The sequence below is a fragment of the Lissotriton vulgaris genome, chromosome 5 (assembly GCF_964263255.1).
Source record: "Lissotriton vulgaris chromosome 5, aLisVul1.2, whole genome shotgun sequence".
NCBI classification, from domain to species: Eukaryota; Metazoa; Chordata; class Amphibia; order Caudata; family Salamandridae; genus Lissotriton; species Lissotriton vulgaris.
The window spans coordinates 1911719883-1911740978 of NC_141693.1; the positions used below are offsets into that span (position 1 = coordinate 1911719883).

The 21096-nt window shown below is 43.6% G+C and overlaps 1 protein-coding gene across 1 annotated transcript in view; it reads left to right on the forward strand.

Moving 5' to 3' along the window:
• Positions 1-21096, forward strand: part of LOC147717702 (E3 ubiquitin-protein ligase TRIM39-like) — a 429018-nt gene that overhangs the window by 320947 nt on the left and 86975 nt on the right. Inside the window, exons 8-9 of the mRNA XM_086924489.1 lie at positions 7037-7057; positions 7152-7178. Of these exons, the coding sequence (XP_086780615.1) occupies positions 7037-7057; positions 7152-7178 (48 nt within the window). The remainder of the gene's footprint in view (positions 1-7036; positions 7058-7151; positions 7179-21096) is intronic.

The window sequence follows — 21096 nt, forward strand, 5'->3', positions numbered from 1 at the left end:
TTTGCCTTGTGGAAATCCTGATATTTGCTTCAAAATAACCAAGAATGTCTAAGGATTCTCCTTGGTAGCCACCAGGAGAAATGTATTTGGGAAGAAGTGGCCACGTGCCCCACACCTCAACATAAACACTATTAGGAATAATAGTGTAGCGTGAACCAGTGTCCACCATTAAATAAACATCTTTATCATTAATGGTAAACAACGCTTTGGGCCTATTTCTCCGTTTAGGTTCATCCTCATGAGAACAGTCAAAATCTTATTATTTTCATCAGTGACTCTTGGAATGTCACACACAAGACACAGAAGAGCTAGCTTTACCCCTACACACTCTTGCATAGTGCCCTAATTTACCACACTTCATGCATTCTTGCTTAGCAGCAAAACAAAATTTCGAGTCAGACGTGTGACCAAAACTACCGCACCTGTTACATTGTTTTGCATTGAAAGGTCTAGTAAGATTTTGAGGTTTCACATGAACTGTTTTTTTGTTAAAGAACTTCTTGTTTTTAACAACAGCAATGTCATCTTCATCTTGAGGACCTACAGTTGGATTACAAAGAGACACTTCACTAACGTCACTTGAAAGCATCCTTTTTTCAAGTTCTTTCATACATCCATCAGATTGTTCTACAATCTTGGCCAAGTCAATAGCTGTTTGTAAGTTCGGATTTTTGGCTGCCCACAACCGTTCCTGGATTTTTTTATTGTTGCACTGGACTATAAGTTGGTCTCTAACCAACTTATCCATCATGTTGCCAAATTTACACTTTACAGACATTTCGCGAAGTCTGGACACAAAGTCATCAACTGACTCACCGACTCTTTGACTCTTTGTGCACACTAAGAGCATTTAATGTACAGACTTGGAGTACAGTGAGTACCCCTTTGCAAGGGACTTGTAAGTAAATTAAATTAGCCAGTTGGAGCACAAGCATTTTAGCACTTGATAGCACTGGTAAAGTGCACAGAGTCCTAAAAGCCAACAAATATGGGTTCAGAAAGCATGAGGGGTGAAGGCAAAAGGTTTGGGGGTGACCCTGCATGGAGGGCCCAGTCCAACAACTACCTTAATGTGTTTGTGGTATTTGGATAGGGTAAGCGCTCACAATGTGTTTATTGTAACCTTAATAAAATTGTGTATGGCATTATGTGTGGCAATTTATTAAAACGCCAACCCCTATCGTTATCCTTTTTTGTACAAGTGTTGAAAAATTGTGGTAGAAACACCCTTTTTCAAAGGACAAATACATAAATGTGAGTACATCCAATAAGAAAAAAACTCATTATGGATAAATACAGAAGAAAAGCGAAAACCTAAATATCTTAAAACAAGGAGCTTTATACATACACTGAGGCCTCTGAAGCTTGTTATGTCCCAGTAGCACTAAAAAGGAGGTCAGTCAGCTGACTCTTGAAGTCACATCAGGGAGCCTGAGATGAATGGAGCAGGTCCAGTCATTCAGAATTGTGAGTTAAAATCCAACTGTACCATTAGAGAGGGTTTTAAATTACAATTCGTTAGAAACCAAACTTGACTTTCCTACCTGTTCCCAATCAAAGGTTAGCACTTATTAAGTGTAATAATGTAACACATTTAAATGCTTTTCACTACCAGGACTTATTAAATTTAAAAGAACATGTCCAACCTTTTAAATACAATGTACCATGCCCAAGGACTGTTTAGAGCCTACCCTAGAATTGACTTTTAGGTAATAAAAAGGAAGACCTAGCAAAGGTTTATTGACCAGGTCGAAATGGTTCAACTGAGACATGTTTTAAAGGTCTACTTAAGTGGGTGTCACCAAGAATTAATTACATTGCTTTCCACCCACAGTACAAAACATGGCTGCCTTCCACACATACAAATATATAAATCACACTTTAGAGTTCAATAGCTACCAAAAAAAAATGCTGTATGGTAAAAACATGTTATACCATTCCATATCGATAAAATACTTAAGATAATAAAACCATGTTAAAAAGTTGTTGGGCTACAAGGTATTTAAGCTGGTGAGCTTGCATTAACACTAAGCCGACTAATTAGGCAACCTAGTGTTTTTCACGAATATCCCAGCTTAGTATTGAATACTGGACAGTTGCTTTCGTTACATAGCCCATGAGATCACTTAGCAAAAAAAGTATGCTGTGTTGTCAAGCTACTCTCTACATAAGACCTAATTATCTTATTTGGGGTGGCCTGATCATAAGCTTTGCAGAGCAGCATAAAATGTTCCAGGTCCTCTCTTTTGCCACAAGGACATTTGACCCACATCGCTGGGTTTCTTCTATTCATAGTAGCGCTCAATCACAAGCATCCCCCATTATATTGAGGGTGGCACAACAAGTGCTGAAAGCACACTAAGAGCATTTAATGTACAGCCTTGGAGTACAGTGAGTACCCCTTTGCTAGGGACTTGTAAGTAAATTAAATGAGCCAATTGGGTGAAAGCCAGTGTTACCAACTTTAAAGGAGAGAGCACAAGCATTTAAGCACTGGATAGCACTGGTAAAGTCCTAAAAGCCAACAAAAATGGGTTCAGAAAACATGAGGGGTGAAGGCAAAAGGTTTGGGGGTGACCCTGCGTGGAGGGCCCAGTCCAACAACTACCTTAATGTGTTAGTGGTATTTGGATAGGGTAAGCGCTCACAATGTGTGTTTATTGAAACCTTAATAATAATAAAGAGCTTATAGAGCGCTCAGTAACGCCATCTCGGCGTGTCCCCGCGCTAAGAGCTACTAACGATCACCATAGAGAGCCTTTGTCCCTACACAGTGTATAGTTGTGTTTTGAGCTTAGCCCTGAACAGCGCTTCACTGCTCTCTAGTCTCAGAGCAGGAGGAAGTTTGTTCCAGTGTTGAGCTGCTTGGAACGCAAAAGATCGTCCACCCATTCTGGCCTTCCTTATCCTGGGAACTGTCAGCAGCCCGGAACCCTCCGACCGGAGGGTCCTTGTTGGTTCGTAGCGGCTGACTAAGTCCCTAAGGTAGGCGGGCGACCTGCCCCAGACAATTCGGTGACAGAAGAGGAGGCATTTAAACAGCACGCGTTTCTTCACATTCAGCCAGTGAAGCGCATCCAGAGCCTTCTGAGAATTTGCTCTCCTGGGTCTTCTTAGCACCAGTCTAGCGGCGGAATTCTGGATAACTTGCAGGCGGCCAAGGCAGCCCTCGTTGGACCCTAGGAACAAGATGTTTCCATAGTCCATCCGAGAGGTCACGAATGCCTGCGTCAGTGTCCTTCTGGCCGCTATGGGTAGTAGGTCTAAGGTTTTGTTTAGGGTCTTCAGTACTCCAAAACATTTGCCCACAAGACGCCTTATGTGGCCATCACAGGAGAGGGTGGGGTTGATCCAGACTCCTAGATTCTTAGCCTCCTCACAAGGTATGGGAGTAGGGCCAAGGCACGAAGGACACCACTCGGCTGACCAGCTTTTGCTTTTTCCCCCCACTACCAGCACCTCTGTCTTAGAGCCATTGAGTTTTAGGCAGTGGGAGTCCATCCACTCAGCTAGCGCCTGCATACAGGACTTAAAGTTGGTGGGGGTGTTGGTGGTGTTCTGCGATAGAGAAATCAGCAGCTGGGTGTCGTCGGCGTATGATACCAATTCCACCCCAAATGATTGTACCACCTTCGCCAGGGAGGCCATGTAAAGATTATAAAGAGTAGGGCTCAAAGCTGAGCCCTGAGGCACTCCCTGGTCTAGTGGCATCTCTACCGAACGACATGTCCCTTGCTGTACCTGGAAACATCTTACTGTGAGAAACGACTGTAGCCAGTACAGCGCAGGACCAACGACCCCAGCTTCACTCAGACACCGTAGCAGGATGGAATGCGCTACGGTGTCAAAAGCCGCGCTGAGGTCGAGCATGATCAGGGCCATTGTGTGTCCTGCATCCGCCCCTGCTCTTAAAGTCTCAGTGGCACGTAGGAGAGCTGTCTCAGTTGAGTAGCCCGCCCTAAATCCTGATTGTGAGGGATGAAGTAGGTTCCCTCTCTCCAGGTGCTCAGTGAGCTGAGCATTGACCACCTTCTCAGCCACTTTCGCCACATACGGCAATAAGGAAATAGGTCTGAGGTTTTCCAGCACCTCGATGCTTACATTCGGTTTTTTCCTTATTGGCAGTACTATGGCCTTCTTCCACTCCTCCGGGACTTGTTGAGTGGAAAAGGAGGTCTGTAAGACATGTCTGATGTATGGTTCCAGGGCTACAAGACCCTCTGAGATGACCCAGGCCGGTGCCGGGTCGTTGGGGGAGCCGGACTTCACGCTGCGACAGATCTTTATTAGCCTATCAGCGGCAGGTACCTCGAAAGTTTGCAACGAAGAGTCAGGAGCCATAGGCGAACCGCCTGCTCTAAAGTCTATGCCCTTTCCTGGTTGTTGGGTGAAGGAGGCATAAATGGCTTTGACTTTGTTGGAAAAGAAGTTAGCGACTCTATTGCATCCCTCCACGGTGGCCCTTAGGGGTGTGTTAGAGCTGGAGACTAATGATATTTCCTTGTATATTTTGAACAATTCGCGTGAGGAGCTCTCGGCGACCTCAATGCGTGTCTGGAAATATTTAGCTTTAGCTCTACGCACCGCGTACTGATAGCTTCTGTGTGCTAAGCTATAGCTGTTTTTACCCTGTTCGCTCGGGTTCCTTCTCCAGCTCCTTTCAAGTTTTTTACAATTAGACTTGATTTGCTGGAGTTCCGGAGTGAACCACGGGGCAGTGCGTTGTCTACCTTCTCTGGTTTTACCCTTACTCATGGGAACTAGCTCATCCAGGGTGGCAGTCACAAGCTGATTAAATTCATTATTGGCCTGATCACTGTCCGTGGCAAGCGGTGGTTGCGCTTTCTGGATGCCGCATATGAAGTTCTCTTGAGAATATTGTCTCCATTTACGTCTCATAACATTCTTAATCCCATTCTCAGTGGCCCTGTATGGCTGGTAAGAACATTGGAAAGGGACCAAGAAGTGGTAGGTCCAAGGGAGCTGACAGGGGGTAAGTGCCTTTATCATGTCCCAACTGGCGAAGATAGGGTCCAAACAGTGACCCTTCTCATGTGTGGCAGCAACACTTAGCAAGTCCAGTTGTAATTCTTGTAGGACTAGACGGACATCCTCTGCCTCCTGCTGTAGGGGATCCTCTAGATGTAAATTCAGATCCCCCAACACCAATACTTTATTGTGTTTGATCGCAGTCTGAGTGACCCCTTCCAGTAAGCTACTTCGGAAGTTGCCCAGAGAGCCTGGAGATCTGTATATTAGGATGCCCGAAATTGCCTCGTGTTGGGTCAGTTTGATGTTAAATTCACCAGCTTCGCTGTTATCAATTTTTACTGGTTTTAGAACACACTCAAAAGGGTGTTTGACAATGATGGCAATACCACCTCCCCTTCCCTTTTCTCTATCAAGTCTATGGAGGGTGTAACCTGGCGGAATTGTATCCACTATGTCTGGATCAGAATGTTCTCCTAACCAGGTTTCAGTTAAAAATAGTATATTCAGGGCCTCATCTTGTAAGAGATCCCACAGTTGGAGGGAATGTTTGCTGAAGGATCTACAATTTAAGAGCCCCCCATTAACAATAATCGCTTCAGGGTCAGGGACAACCGGCAATAAACACCTCCCTTTGAATGTACAATGAGGACATGGACCCAGGTCAAGTGGCTCCATCAGGTGGCGACAGGCCGTGAGTGGAGGGGGGCAGAGGTCTCTCAGCCTCTTACTTGTGTAGGACTGCCCGTGGCACGCCCGAGATGTAGGGGTCTGGGCCTGGCCCCGGTCGGCCGCGGACGGGCGCAGACGGGCTTGGCTTAGGCGCGGCTTCGGCGCGCGTCCGGCGCGCCCGCTGCGCCAGCCCGCTGCGCCGTCTGGTCCCTACACACATATTAAATAAATAATAATAAAATTGTATATGGCATTATGTATGGCAATTTATTAAAACACCAATCCCTATCGTTTTCCTTTTTTTGTACAAGTGTTGAAAAATTGTGGTAGAAACACCCTTTTTCATAGGACAAATACATAAATGTGAGTACATCCAATAAGAAAAAAAACTCTTTATGGATAAATACGGAAGAAAAGCGAAAACCTAAATATCTTAAAACAAGGAGCTTTATATATGAATAGATCATTTAGTATATGTATATGCTAGTAATATTACCTCATTAAAGAACAAAAAATGTGGCAATAATAACAAACTAAAATTGAAAGTTTCAAAGCTACCACAACTTAGATAACTATTTCTAGATAAATACATAGATGTATCTGCCTAGCTGAAGCGATACTCGCTTTTGGCTTAATTCTTATTTTCACTTGTCACTACTCAATGTTGTGAGGAACATTTGAAAATTCGTTGAGTATTCTGTGTCAGAGAAAAGGATAAAAAGAGCTTTAATGATAAAACAATAGAAGTGACAATCTATCTGGAAATCGGGCAGTGAGCTGGCCAGGAGAAAGACTCAAATGAGACAAGGGGCCTCCATTTTAGATATGTCGTATTATCTTGTAGTGATGATTCCGACCTGTTAATATGAGACCAAAGTCTATCAAGTAATCTGATTAGTACCCACAGGTATGCAATTAGTAGTCTATCTACTCTGAATCAACAAGGTATAATCGGATTAGTCAACCCCCAAGAAAAAATTGAGAAACCACCCCAGTGCGATTGCTCGTATGGTTATTTACAAGTAAAAAGTGAGTGCATCTTGACAATCCCCCTCCCCCGGGTACAGTGTCCAATACTTGTATTACCTACTCCTCACCTTGTACTGTGAGAATTTGAAAATGATGTAACTTCCGGGCGTCACCATTCACTTGGAAATGATATGATACATCACTAATGCTCACTGTAAGCTAGTGCGGGAGGGATGGATAAGAGGGAGGAATGAGGGGCACATAGAATTATAGCGTGAGGAGTAACCGGTGGAGGGAAGGGTGAGATTGTGTGGCGGTAGAAGGGTTATTTCAATAAATAGGAAAACAAGTAAGAATGGACTGATATGATTTGAGATCTAATGTATAATTTTTGCTTTTTATACAGCCACTTTTCCTACAGCACGGGGTAAGTTTCATAAATACTAATAAATAGTTTTGTTTAATCTAATACCATTGTTAGATTTGACTTTACAATTGCTTCGTTTTCTTCTTACTTTCAGAATGGACGTACATTAGAACTTGGGCAAGTGAGTAAAAATCTTTCATGTTGACAGTCAGAAACTCTTAAAACTTGATGGGGGCTTCCAGAAGCTGGGAGTGAAAGGGAGGGCAATGGCAATGCAGACAAGGCACATATGACTGTGGGAGAGTATATAAAACATCTGGGGTCAAAGTAAGTTTTGAAGAAGTATATAGACTGATTTGGAGCCACACTGTCACGTAAAGGTGACCTAACTCATATAAAACGTATTATATAATGTGCTATAGGGGCACAACGTGTTGCCCCCTTAGAAAGGAGCCACCATATCATTGCAGTGACTGGCAACAGATGCAATCCATACTTTAACCACAAACCAGTACTAACAAGTATTGGCAAAGCCAATAGGTCTCGCCTATGCAAGAGCAGTTGGCTTTGCTAATGCGTTTAAGCCATGTTGTACACTAGCATGGTTACTGTTCAGCATGGCTAAAGTTTGTGGCATAGAGTGGGGAGGCATAAAGTGGCATAGAGTGTGGTAAAGTGGCACCGAGTGGTGTAGATTGGAGTGGCATTGAGTGGAGTAAAGTGACCTAGAGTGTTGTGGAGAGGTCGGAAGTGGCATAGAGTTAGGTGGAGTATTGTGTCATAAAGTAGAGGGGTTGTGAAGTGTGGTAGAGTGGAGGACCGTGGAGTGATGCAGCATAGAATGGAGTAAAGTGGGTGAGAGTGGAGTGGTGTAAAGTGGCGTAGCAAAGAAGGCTGTACAGTGTCATAGTGTGTTGTGGACTGGTGTAGAGTTGAGGTGGCATTTTGTGATAGCACACTGCCATTACATGCAGCACATTTTCAATTGAAATGGCTTTTACATTTGCACAGATATACAGCTTTACTGATAAAACTATACAACACAACAATTCTAATGTGTGGAAATGGCATCAGCAAGTGTATTGTGTATTAAAATATGTTTCCTCAGCACTTCAATTTTTTTTAAAAAGTGCTTCTTTTGTGCTTTACTAATTATGATATATTCTGAAATATTTTTAACGTTTATTTACAGACATTGAAACTTTGTTGTGTGCTAGAAACAATAACATCCTACAGTCTTTTGTCTCACATGTGTACCCAGTAGTATTGTTACATAAAAATCTTCTCGCTTTGAAGTCCGAGAACTAAAAGTAAACACCGAGCTCCCTCGGAAGACAGACCCTGACATTTGACCTCAGCAAATATAACAGCATAAGAACTAAATTTAAAGACCTATTTAAAGAGAGAAAGCTTTTGGAAGGATACATTAAACAGATCTACTCCACAGGATGGACTACTCAATCTTGATAGCCTAAAACAAATAAAGTCAGCAAATAGAAAGCAACCAAATGGGAAACCACAAAGCCATTGATAAGCAATGGGCAGAATGCATTGCCAGTGAAGCTTTTTGAACGTCCCCTAGATGTCTTCAGCAAACCAGACAGCTTCACTGTCGACTTCGGCCTAATATGTAGTGGTGCCCCTGAAATCAGGCCTTATATTCCTCCTTCCTGACTGGTTCTTTCAGCTCTGTCCTTGGATCGGGGTCAGTGGCCTTGAAATCACTGGGGGTCATCTTTTACAGTTACATGTCTACATCTGGAAGGAGTTTTGAAACTCACCTCTCGCCTTTACCATTTAGCTTCCTGAACTGGAATTTAAAATACCAAGTGTTGTTACTGTAACTTTAGATAAATCAACATTTATATTCTCAATAAGTTCAGAGTAAAACTAATTTCATTTTCAGTCACATATTCTTTATTGTGGTAACATTTTGTGGCTATAGAAATTAAAACATTATATTTAGCAGCTTGTCAGTCCTGATCCTGAGCAGTACAAACTCTTAACTATTTTGTTAAAACCCTAGCTAAACTAATGTTTACTTTCTCTCCGTCCTGCAGTGCATCAGGTTTTGGTCTCAGTACAACTCTGCCAATGCACTTCAATCCTGAAGCCATTTAGTCAATGGACAATACAGATAATTAATTATTATAACCAACGTTGATCCCACTGCCTCACAGAGGGTCCTGGCTTTATCTCAACAACATATTCACAGTCCTTTGAAGCAGCAATAAAAGCAAAAACAACAGAACATTGAGATACAAATAAATCTATTTTAAACGCTGGGACAGTTGCCACAAGTGAGCTCTCGAATGTATGTTTTAGAATGAGATTCAATACCAACCCTGAGCCAACTCCCTCTCATTCCACCTCTCTTCATTCCTCTTTGGTCTGCCCTGTGTGTGAGGAGGATGTTTGAGCTGCCCTGTGTGTGAGGAGGAAGTTTGAGCTGCCCTGTGTGTGGAGGATGTTTGAGCTGACCTGTGTGTGAGGAGGATGTTTGACTTGGCCTGTGTATGAGGAGGATGTTTGACTTGGCCTGTGTGTGAGGAGAATGTTTGAGGTACCCTGAATGTAAGAAGGTTGTCTAATCTGCCTTGTGAATGAGGAGGATGTTCGATATGCCCTTGGTGTGAGTAGAATGTTTTTTTATTTTTTTTATCGAGTGGATTACCAACAGAAAGAAAAACGACAACAAAAAGAAAAAGACTACACAATTGCATAATACATCTTATATACATTAAAGCAGTTGATTCCTGAATACATCCATAAAGTGCAAGTGCGATGAAGATAAAGTGCTAAGAGTGGGATCAAGGAATATCAACAACATATAAGAAATTACAGCATATATCCACTAGGACAATTAATTCATGAATGCATCGGTAAAGTGCTAGTACGGAGGGAATAAGGTGCTAACAGTAGAAGATCGATGATAGAGTGCAAATATCACTTAAATATACGAAAGAGAGATAACCATTATGTCGATAGCAGCATCTTGTTTTACATCCAATTAAAACCAAAATGATAAAGTGCAGTTTAGTAAACAAAAGTTAGATGCCCTCTTGGTCAAATACCGTCTATATAATGGGTTAGCTCTATGACCCTTTGGGGGTGTGAGTGTTGACTTCCATTTTAAAATGCATTGTTGGAAAACCCTGACCAGGTCAATAGAAATCTACGAAGAGACTCTATATGTTTGGTGTATGCTTCCTCCCAAATGTATGTCTTGGCCATCTACTCTTGCCAGTGCTGGATCGAAGGTGACTTATCAGACTTCCAATTCTGTAGAGTTAGGGATCTAGCCACTGCTCTGGCTAAAGAGCAAAAATATTGCTGATATTTTGACAACTGCTGGACCTCTATTGAACACCCAAAAAGAGGAAGACACTACTAGCTTCCATTTCCAGAGACCACACAGAAATTTCACCTCTAGCCGCAAGTGTACTGCAACACTGATGTCTCATATGGCTCATAAACAGCTGTAGGATTGCAATCTAAAACCGGTAGGTAGGCTGTGTCCTTAAAGAAACACTTTACAATTTCAATGCGCTCTCATGTGACACAATAAACTCAACAGAGCCCAATCTTCTCCCCTAGAACCCTGATGTTCTCTTTTAGGAATTGAAATGGGTAGCAAATTTTGTACCGCTTTTGGCCGCCATAAGTGTGGCAGGGTATGCTCAGACGTGAGTCCCTTGCTCACTTTGCCTCTGGATTCAAGCAAGTCGCATTACCAACCCCTTTTATGAGCATTTCATTAGCGCAGCCTTTGTTTGGTGCTTAGATGAAAATAACCTTGTTGTCAAGTAATTATCCTCTTTTCAGGAATCACAGATCACCCATGCCATTTTAGAATTACTCACGACCAGAGATGCCCTTCATGACCAGAGATGCCTTTCAGATGTGCTCTTAATCACCTCTTTGCTGACCTGTAGATGAGTGTTTTTATCTCTACCATTTCATTACAGAGACCTTCAATGACCTTCACCAACCTTATATCCTATAGGCTGAACACTATAACCTCCTTCGGATCACTCTATCCCCCATTCCTAAACCAACACTAAAGTCCAGCAACTATTTTCTTCCTTGTCCTCAAACAGGCATTGCTGGTGTGATCAATGAACTTAGCATAGATTTGAATGAAACTTGGAGCCATTTTTCCTCCTAAATCAAAGTGGAATCTCACCTCCCACCTGATTATTTCATTATATTTATATTGATCATAATGAAAAATCTGATGAAATGGGTTATAAAACTCCCTACAAAGTAAATACATAGTACGAGGATCTCTCTCCACCTTTCAATGTTTTAATGTGTCACTGAAATCGAATCTCTCTATATCCACAGGATTTAATGTTTTGTACCATCCTCTGTAGGAAAATTCCTCGTTTGTGCTGCAATGCATTGAAAACATTCCTGCTTGCATATTATCGGCACCTAGTGTCTTCCATAAGGATCTAAATCTACATTGGGGTGGTGACGAAAATTCAGTTGTGTCCTATTTTGCATTTTAAGAATAATGATCTGATAGATTACTGTACCAAACCCCAACACGAAAAGAGCTCCATATTGGACCACATTATTTTGTACAGGATCTCTTATAAGTGAATTACCTCATACCAGTAGGCTGGTAAGACTACTCTAATTACCTTCTAATTCCTTCTCTCTCAGAGAATATGAGGAATATGAAAGCCACCCTAGCATACAAAGAGGACTTTTTAGGTATTAAATTGGATCTAAAGCAGAAGCATTTAAACTCCGACGACAAGAGTCACTTAAATGGAAGGCAGGGTGAGCTTTACTGCGGTTGCCCTGTACACTTTGAAAAGAAGTGTTCAGACACTCACTCAATAACTTAAAACTGTGCATTTCAGAATGGAAGATCAAGATGGGAGAACTCAAGAAATAATAAGTGCCTGCTTGGGGTGCCGAAGAGTGTGGAATAGAGCCGGATTGAGTATTTTGTAGAGTGACTCTGTCTGATAGCTTCCTGTTGAAAGGGCCCACAGGTCACTGGCCCAAGACGAAGCTTGGAAACAATTCTATTAAATCCCTCATTCCAAAGGTTCAGAACTACAGGAACTGTGGATCATTTCTGAGGGTTGTAACGAGCCTGGATACTTTTTGAATGTTACTCACAAAGTATTAATAATTATTTAATGATTGCAGCGCACAGGTTCACACGCAATTTGGATATCTTGAGGAGGTTGTGAGAGCCTAGAACATCCGAAATACCATACTGCAGCTTGCACAGCTTGATATAATAGTGCAGGCGAGATCTCACCTTTTTTGTTTTTTTGTACTGATGTGGCTGCAACCTTCACCATTGCTGCTGACAACTTGATGGACTGATACCTAGTCCTGGACTTAATCTCTACTCTAGTATTCTGATTGAAACATTTTTGTAGTCACATGATTTGCATCTTTTTTTTAATTTTATTTTATTTATGCAGAAACACATGAGTCGGTTGGTACAGAAACACAAATAAGTAAATTAACAAGCGAACCTGAAGCGGACAGCGCTGAAAATGATTAACAGACACGGCCGAAGCGGACCGCACTGAAAAAGAAAATGAAAGAGTGCTTAACAGGCTTATAAAAGAGACCGTGTTACTTCACCAGTAAAACATGCAGTCTGGGTGGGCGGAACAAAAAGGAGACAGGGCGGTAATAAGACGCGACTAAAAAGCCTCACTCGCAATAAAAAGCCAGAGTTTACCATAAACAATGACGCAACGATGACGCAAGCCAATAAAATACGAGGCGGAGACTACACTCCACTTCTGAATGTTATCGATTACAAGAGGGCTTGCAGAGGGAGCAACGCATGCGCGCTGCAACGTCAGGCAAGACCTACACATGCGTTTTCCAACATTCAAGCTGGCACTGACTAAAGCCGCAAAATTCCACTCGCTGCTAGTTGACAAAAGCATCTTTTCCCAAAGATCTCACTCATGGACAGAGATCAATAACTACAAAATCCTTAAACAAGCAGCCTACCTAGATTCTACTTTCTCTATTCATATAAAAAGACAACTAACGGCATTGCGGTTTGGGAGTTCCCTACTGGAAACACTTGGAGAAAAAAGAATGCTGACTTTGCAGCAGTAAAAAGGAAGATTTTATTCATCTTGTATGTCACTGTAAGAAACTGCAACCAGCGTGAATAAGGAGAGCGTTCTTGGATAGAGGAATAAACTCATGTAGAACTACTATCCTAGAGGACTGGACCCAACCGATCCCCAAATGAAGTGTAAATGTATAACGTTTTTACGCACTCAGGAACAAGCACTGAAAGCAGAAGCACTTTAACCCCTTCGCTGCGGCGGGAATTCCGCCGCAGCGCTGGGGGGGCCGAGCGGCGCTCGCATGCTCGTTGAGCTATGCTCATGACAGAGCGGTTCCGTCATGGCCCCGCCCGCTCAATAGAAAGCGCCGCGCAGGCGCGGCGGCAGGGCCATGACGGAACCGCTCCGTCATGAGCACAGCTCAGCCGATGCTCATGACGGAGCGGCTCCGTCATGAGCATGGGAGGGGTTAAAGAGCTAACTTTAACAGGCAGTTATTCACATTTGCCATGGTACAGAGGAGGAGACGATACAGGAAGTCATCTTCGATTATCTAATTTAACAAAGTAGACCTCCCTTTAGTGGTACTGTCAATACAATTTGTTAGTATGTAACAAAGAGTCTTACCGATGCAACTCAAGGCCAGAAAGGAAGTAAAAAATAACCTGACGCTGATATTGTTTACTTCAATTATATTTATTTTATTGGTTTCACCATATGTCAGCAAGTAAAACAAGGAAGTAAGAGCAATATTGATGCACGTTACACACTGATTTTATGTTGCTGTTTGCACGCTTTATGATGATTTTTATATTGTAAAAATGTTACTTGTTTTAAATTTTTGAGTGAAGGAAATGTTGTATGTAAAATTGTTATGGTTTTAACTAACTGAACAATAAACTAATAATACTAATATTAGACCCCTCATTCCAAAGGTTCAGAACTACAGGGACTGTGTATCATTTCTGTGGTTGTTAGCGAGTCTGGATACTTTTTGAATGTTACTCACAAAGTATTAATAATTATTTAATGATTGCAATGCACAAGTTGCGCACTCAGTTTTGATATCTTGAAGAGGTTGTGAGAGCCAAGAACATCTGATATACCATACTGCAGTTTGCACAGCTTAATATAATAGTGCAGGTGAGATCTCACTTTTTTTTCTTTCTATTTTTTTACTGATGTGGCTGCCACCTTCACCATTACTGCTGACAACTTGATGAACTGATAACTACTCCTGGGCTTAATCTCTACTCTAGTATTCTGATTCCGGGTGATACATTTTTGTAGCCACATGATTTGTGTGAGTCCCTTGCTCACTTTGCCACTGGATTCAAGCAAGCCGGGCTGAAGACGGCCGGAATGCCAGAAACCGGTCCTTGGAAGCTTGTTTCCGGTCCAGGGAAGACATGGCTTGGCAGTTCGGGCTGGACTGTTCCCATGAGGCACAGGGTCAGACTGATTTGCATATGGCCATGTCTGAACTGGGTTGGCAGAGTGGGCTAAAGAACGGTGAAGAGCGGCTCCGTCATGAGCATGGGAGGGGTTAAAGAGCTAACTTTAACAGGCAGTTATTCACATTTGCCATGGTACAGAGGAGGAGACGATACAGGAAGTCAACTTCGATTATCTAATTTAACAAAGTAGACCTCCCTTTAGTGGTACTGTCAATACAATTTGTTAGTATGTAACAAAGAGTCTTACCGATGCAACTCAAGGCCAGAAAGGAAGTAAAAAATAACCTGACGCTGATATTGTTTACTTCAATTATATTTATTTTATTGGTTTCACCATATGTCAGCAAGTAAAACAAGGAAGTAAGAGCAATATTGATGCACGTTACACACTGATTTTATGTTGCTGTTTGCACGCTTTATGATGATTTTTATATTGTAAAAATGTTACTTGTTTTAAATTTTTGAGTGAAGGAAATGTTGTATGTAAAATTGTTATGGTTTTAACTAACTGAACAATAAACTAATAATACTAATATTAGACCCCTCATTCCAAAGGTTCAGAACTACAGGGACTGTGTATCATTTCTGTGGTTGTTAGCGAGTCTGGATACTTTTTGAATGTTACTCACAAAGTATTAATAATTATTTAATGATTGCAATGCACAAGTTGCGCACTCAGTTTTGATATCTTGAAGAGGTTGTGAGAGCCAAGAACATCTGATATACCATACTGCAGTTTGCACAGCTTAATATAATAGTGCAGGTGAGATCTCACTTTTTTTTCTTTCTATTTTTTTACTGATGTGGCTGCCACCTTCACCATTACTGCTGACAACTTGATGAACTGATAACTACTCCTGGGCTTAATCTCTACTCTAGTATTCTGATTCCGGGTGATACATTTTTGTAGCCACATGATTTGTGTGAGTCCCTTGCTCACTTTGCCACTGGATTCAAGCAAGCCGGGCTGAAGACGGCCGGAATGCCAGAAACCGGTCCTTGGAAGCTTGTTTCCGGTCCAGGGAAGACATGGCTTGGCAGTTCGGGCTGGACTGTTCCCATGAGGCACAGGGTCAGACTGATTTGCATATGGCCATGTCTGAACTGGGTTGGCAGAGTGGGCTAAAGAACGGTGATGGATTAAACCCAGATCTTTTGACTGGGTGTGAGTGTTTGATTGATTCAGATGCTCCGTCCATCACCACCCCCTTTTGTACCGCAGTCCTTAATATGGCAGCTCAACTCATACCTGGTGGAAAAAGATTTGATCACATCACACCTACCCTCAAATCTTTCAACTGGCTCCTCTTGGGAGGCAGATGTATTTACAAACTGGCCTGCATCACTCACAAGGCCCTTCACACCCAATCCCCCAATTACCTGAACAACAAACTGGTTAAAGCAGGAAAATCAAGAACTCTGAGAAGCACCAACTCACTTCTTCTCATCCCCCCGAAACTGAAAAGAAAAGAGACCCAGTGCCTTCTCTGGTAATGTTCCCAGGATATGGAACACACTCCCTACTCATCTCAGATGCAACCCCTCCTTCCCTGGCTTCAAAAAGGACCTGAAACTACTGCTCTTCAACCAATACTTCCCTGACGAAGTCAACCATCCCAGGCATCAATAGACTAATGATCTCCCCTCTCACTCTGACTTTATCTAGGATGGGGGCCATCTGACTGTTTCAACCACCTGCGTTCTTCACTCCCCCAATGTATAATGTATATTTAAGTGTGATGTCTTTGCTTATATATTGTATGATTCCTCATGGTCTACGATGTAGTGCAACTTATTATTTTCCTGTGTATGTAAAGCGCTCTGATACCCCTGGGTCTAGCTAGCGCTATATAATACTTTATAGATAAAACTTTATAAATAAAATAAATAATTCCCCACCTTAAAACGCGCCACAGGGCATGTTTGAACACATGTCACCTCAGGCCCCGGCCTCTCCCTTCGCCACTGGGCAAACACGCCTGTGGCGTTTTTTAAGTTGGGGAATTAAGTCCCCTTAAATCCTGAGGGTCCCTTGGGGCCAACTAGCCCACCAGATACCTCCAGTATGTGCCAAGTAGCTGCGTTGCAGAAAGGTGTTCAGAGGCTATGCCCATTTTTACACCTCTCTGCAACGCAGCCCTGTGGCGCTTACTGGAGGTACCTGATGGGCTAATTGGCCCCCAGGGACCCTCAGGATTGAAGGGGAATTAATTCCCCAACTTAAAATGCGCCACAGGGCCTGTTTGCATACATGTCACATCAGGCCCTGCCCCCTCCCTTCACCACTGTGCAAACGCGCCCCGTTTTAAATTGGGGGATTAAGTCCCCTTCAATCCTGAGGAGCCCTGGGGTCCAACTAGCCCACCAGTAAGCGCCACAGAGCTGCGTTGCAGAGAGGTGTAAAAAGGGGCGTGGCCTCAGACCACCTCTCTGCAACGCAGCCCTGTGGCGCTAACTGGAGGTACCTGGTGGGCTAGTTCGCCCCTAGGGACCCTCAGGATTGTAGGGGAATTAATTCCCCAACTTAAAATGCGTTGGCGCGTTTGCATAGTGTTGCTTGGAGGGAGCGGGGCCTCCAGCACGATGTGGGCACCCCGGGACACTGCAGGAGCCGGACCTAGGGGGTGACAGTCCCCAGGGTCATCATGGGCTCCAGGAGGGGGGCAGCGCGGCCCCCTCCCTTCAATTGCAAAGCCCCGGGGAGGTGGTGGTCCTCGGGGGTCTGTAACGGACCCACAAATTAGCATTTAAGTGCCCCGGGGAGTTGGCGGTCCCCGGGGCGTGTGGGGGGGCTTGAGCCCCCCTACACAGGTATATTTTTTATTAAAAAAACAAGCCCTGGGGGTGGCGGTCCCCGGGGCTGTGGGGGGCCGTTTGCCCCGGCAAGTAATTTATGAAAGCCTCTGGGGTGGTGGTCCCCGGGGCAGTGTGGAGGGGTTTGGGCTCCCCCACATTTTTTTTCACTGCCCCGGGACCTGGCCCACCCGGGGGCTTCAATACAACGAAGCGCGGGAGCCCACGCTTTCTTTTTTTTTATTTTCTCAGCCGGATTCGCTCACCCAGCGAAAATTCTAGGGGGTCAGGGTGTTTCTACCCTGCCCCCTTTTCTTGGTTTTTTGTAAGATGGCTGCCAACACTTACTGGTTTGCAGTGTTGACAGCCAATTAGAATAAAGCTCGAATTTGGGAGGGTGTGCGGATCCACCGCGCCTCTATATATCGAAACCTTTATTTTCTGATTTTCTCAGCAACCGCTGAACGGATTTACACCATTTTAAAAAATGGTCTCTTTCTGAACCAAGGGCTACCTTTTTGGCAAATTTGGTGTAATTCCGTTCAGCAGCTCAAGCTGTCACTGTGTCTAACATTTCTATGGGAATTAACATGGAGAAAACACTTTTTGGGACCCCCCTTTTTTTCTCGGCCCCCGCTTGCCAAATCACCCCTAAACTTTCAAGATAGGAGCTGACCAGAGTGCCCAACGAGTTTTGAAAATTTCTCGAAGATCTGTTAACCGGCGCCAAAGTTATTGGGAAAACAAAAAACGCTTTTCCTATGGAAACTAGGTACTAACTATAACTACCTACTGGCAACCACCAGTAGGTAATATATATATATATATATATATATATAGATAGCTATTTTTTTTTCCCTTCACAAAATAAACTAAGGTTACAGGGACGTTACAGTTAGGAAATAACATTAAAAACCTTAGAAATCCACTGACAAAAGACAAAGGTTATTGGGACGTTGTATTAAGGCTCAGATTTCACACACACAAAACCTCTAAAATCCAGTGGTTAGTTTTGTGAGCTAATAATAACTCACACGCCAAATGCACTGCTTATGACCCCACATATTTCTTGACATGGTCAGTGACATCAATGATGACCTCTCAAATGACATCACTGATGACATCATCCACAGAACCACCCACACAACCACTCACATAGCCACACCTACACCACCACTCACACTCAGATCCATATGACCACTCACACACCCATACTACCACTCACACCTCCACTTACAGACCCATGAAACCACTCACACCTACACAATGACTCGCACACCTAAAGAGCCACTCATACACCCACTTTTATACACACATAACCCCTCACATAGCGGCTCAAGCACTTATATACCCATGAAACCATTCTCACACCCATACAACCCCTTACACACCCACATAACCTCTGACACACCCACTCACAGACCCATACAACCACTCACATACCCATACAACCACTCACACACCCTGAAAACCATTCACAGACCTATACAGCCACTCACACACCCACTTACAGATCCATACAGCCACTCAGACACCCACTCACACACAGATAGTCACACAGCCACTCAGATGACATATGTTAGAAATACTATCATTCAGTAGTACAGAAATAATAGTAATTTAACTTATACAGTAGCTTAGTTTCTATCTTTAAGTCTCAAAAATGTTTACAAAACACTTACACTCACTGGATGATGTCATCAGTGATGTCACCGACCATGTCATGAGTGATGCAATATGTGAGGTTATATGCATTGCATTGCGGGGGAATAAGTTATTGTAACTGCTGAATTTCTATGGTGTTGTGCATGTTAAATCTGAGCCTTACTTTAATGTCCTTGAAACCTTTCTATTTATTCAGTGAAAATATATGCGCTGAAATCGGTTGTGAGGCTTTACAAGGAGAAATTCAGTTGCTTAATGATGAGCTCATTGCATTAGAGAGTTGATTTCTAAACATTGTGATGAGATGAGCCAGCGCTTAAAGAAACAGGTTGACATAATTAAAGCTTGCAAACCATATTTCCATGAAAGTAACTTTTTTTTTTTTTAAACCTTTATTTGAGTAGCAATTAGGAACATTACATCTCATGCACATGAAACGCATACATACATGGTACAAATCAACTATGGCTGGACTGTACTGGGTGGTCTTTCTAGAGGTCTAAGCATCAATACAAATCCTTATTAGCACATCAATATTCACAAGGCTTAGCGTATAGCAATGCATCCATCCTGAATTACATGTATGGGTAATCAATCATAGCAGTGACGTCAGAATCGGCACAGCATGTATCAGAGCAGAACAGATAGTTCTCGTGCCGACTGCAGGTCGCCAGGGAGCACAAAACAGTCTACAGCAAACACTCCTGCACAGTCTTGTCAGAAGCGACTCATGTCTCAACAGGGGAGACATAGCCCCTTAGTCATCATCATACGAAGGGACCAAGCACTTATCCTAATGGCGTGTGTAGAGCCCAGTGTAGTAGTCCCAGCTAATGTCGATATGTGGATCAGGCAATGTGCTCGGCCATGACAACATCTTACCATCATGAACTATAACGTCACGGGATCCCTCATTCCGCAGCTGCGCAGTATAATGTGTGGATACTGACCGCTCCCATCTGACCTGTCTGCGCCCGGCCTAAGTGCTAGGTTGAAATCTCCACCCCAGATGATATGCGTGGCCTCAATTTCGAGTATGTGCCCCCACAGTGCCGTGAAAAACCCTGGTGTGTCAACGTTGGGTGCATAACAGTTCACAATTATCACAACCTCTGTGCCCAGCCTCCCCCACAACACCACGTATCTCCCCTCAACATCCAATTTCACCCCCAGTTCCTGAAATACAAGCGATTTTTTAATCAATACTGCAGTCCCTCTAGCATATGTAGAGTACGATGAGAATTTCCTAATGAGGGCCCACCTACTGGCAAACCGGGGTTCACTACGTGGACGGAGATGGGTTTCCTGCAACAAAGCTATGTGCACTTGATGCCGATCCAGATAGGCAAGCACATTTCTACACTTCCTTGCATCATTGAGGCCCCGCACATTCCAAGATATCACTGATAATCCACTCAACGCATTATCACCCATTGCACTTGATGCGGATCAAATTAGCCAGCTCTTGTGGGCGCTCAGCCCTCCAGGCAACCACTGCCCACTCCAGCCTCAATGTAACATGTTGTGTACGCAATTGCCATTCTGTACCCCAGTGTAATCCCTGAAATACGACACTCCCAGCCACTCCAACTGTAACTCTCACAATCATACAGAACTGAAGCAAAAAAGCCTCGTAAAGAGACAGCTCCTGTGTCTCCCCCCTCCAATAACAGCCCCACATCCACATATCCAGGCCTCCCCCCTCCCACTGAAGCATCCCCAACTTGCCAGCAATCCAACCCCACCCCCCACCCTCACATCCCTCTTTCGGAAAGAACATCAAACAGTGAGGGGAACTCCCATCGGGGGACATCCAAGGTGCGCACCTACTCACCCCCACAACTCCATCCTGCCCCCCAGGACTCATAAGGGAACAGTTAGAGAGGGGGGGCGGTGCCTGGCATATATCGCCACCTGCAGTACCATACCCGTCCATGGTGTTCCAGTCTCTCATGACACCCCCTGACGTAAAATAGCCTCAGCATGGTCAAACTGAGTGTGGTAATGCAACCCCACTCTAGTACGGTTTGTTATTGTAAGTCAGCTATCTTCATTGTCCGCCGGATGACTCGCAGTTGCATCCTCATCAGCATTGCGCCGGCCCCCTCCAGACCAC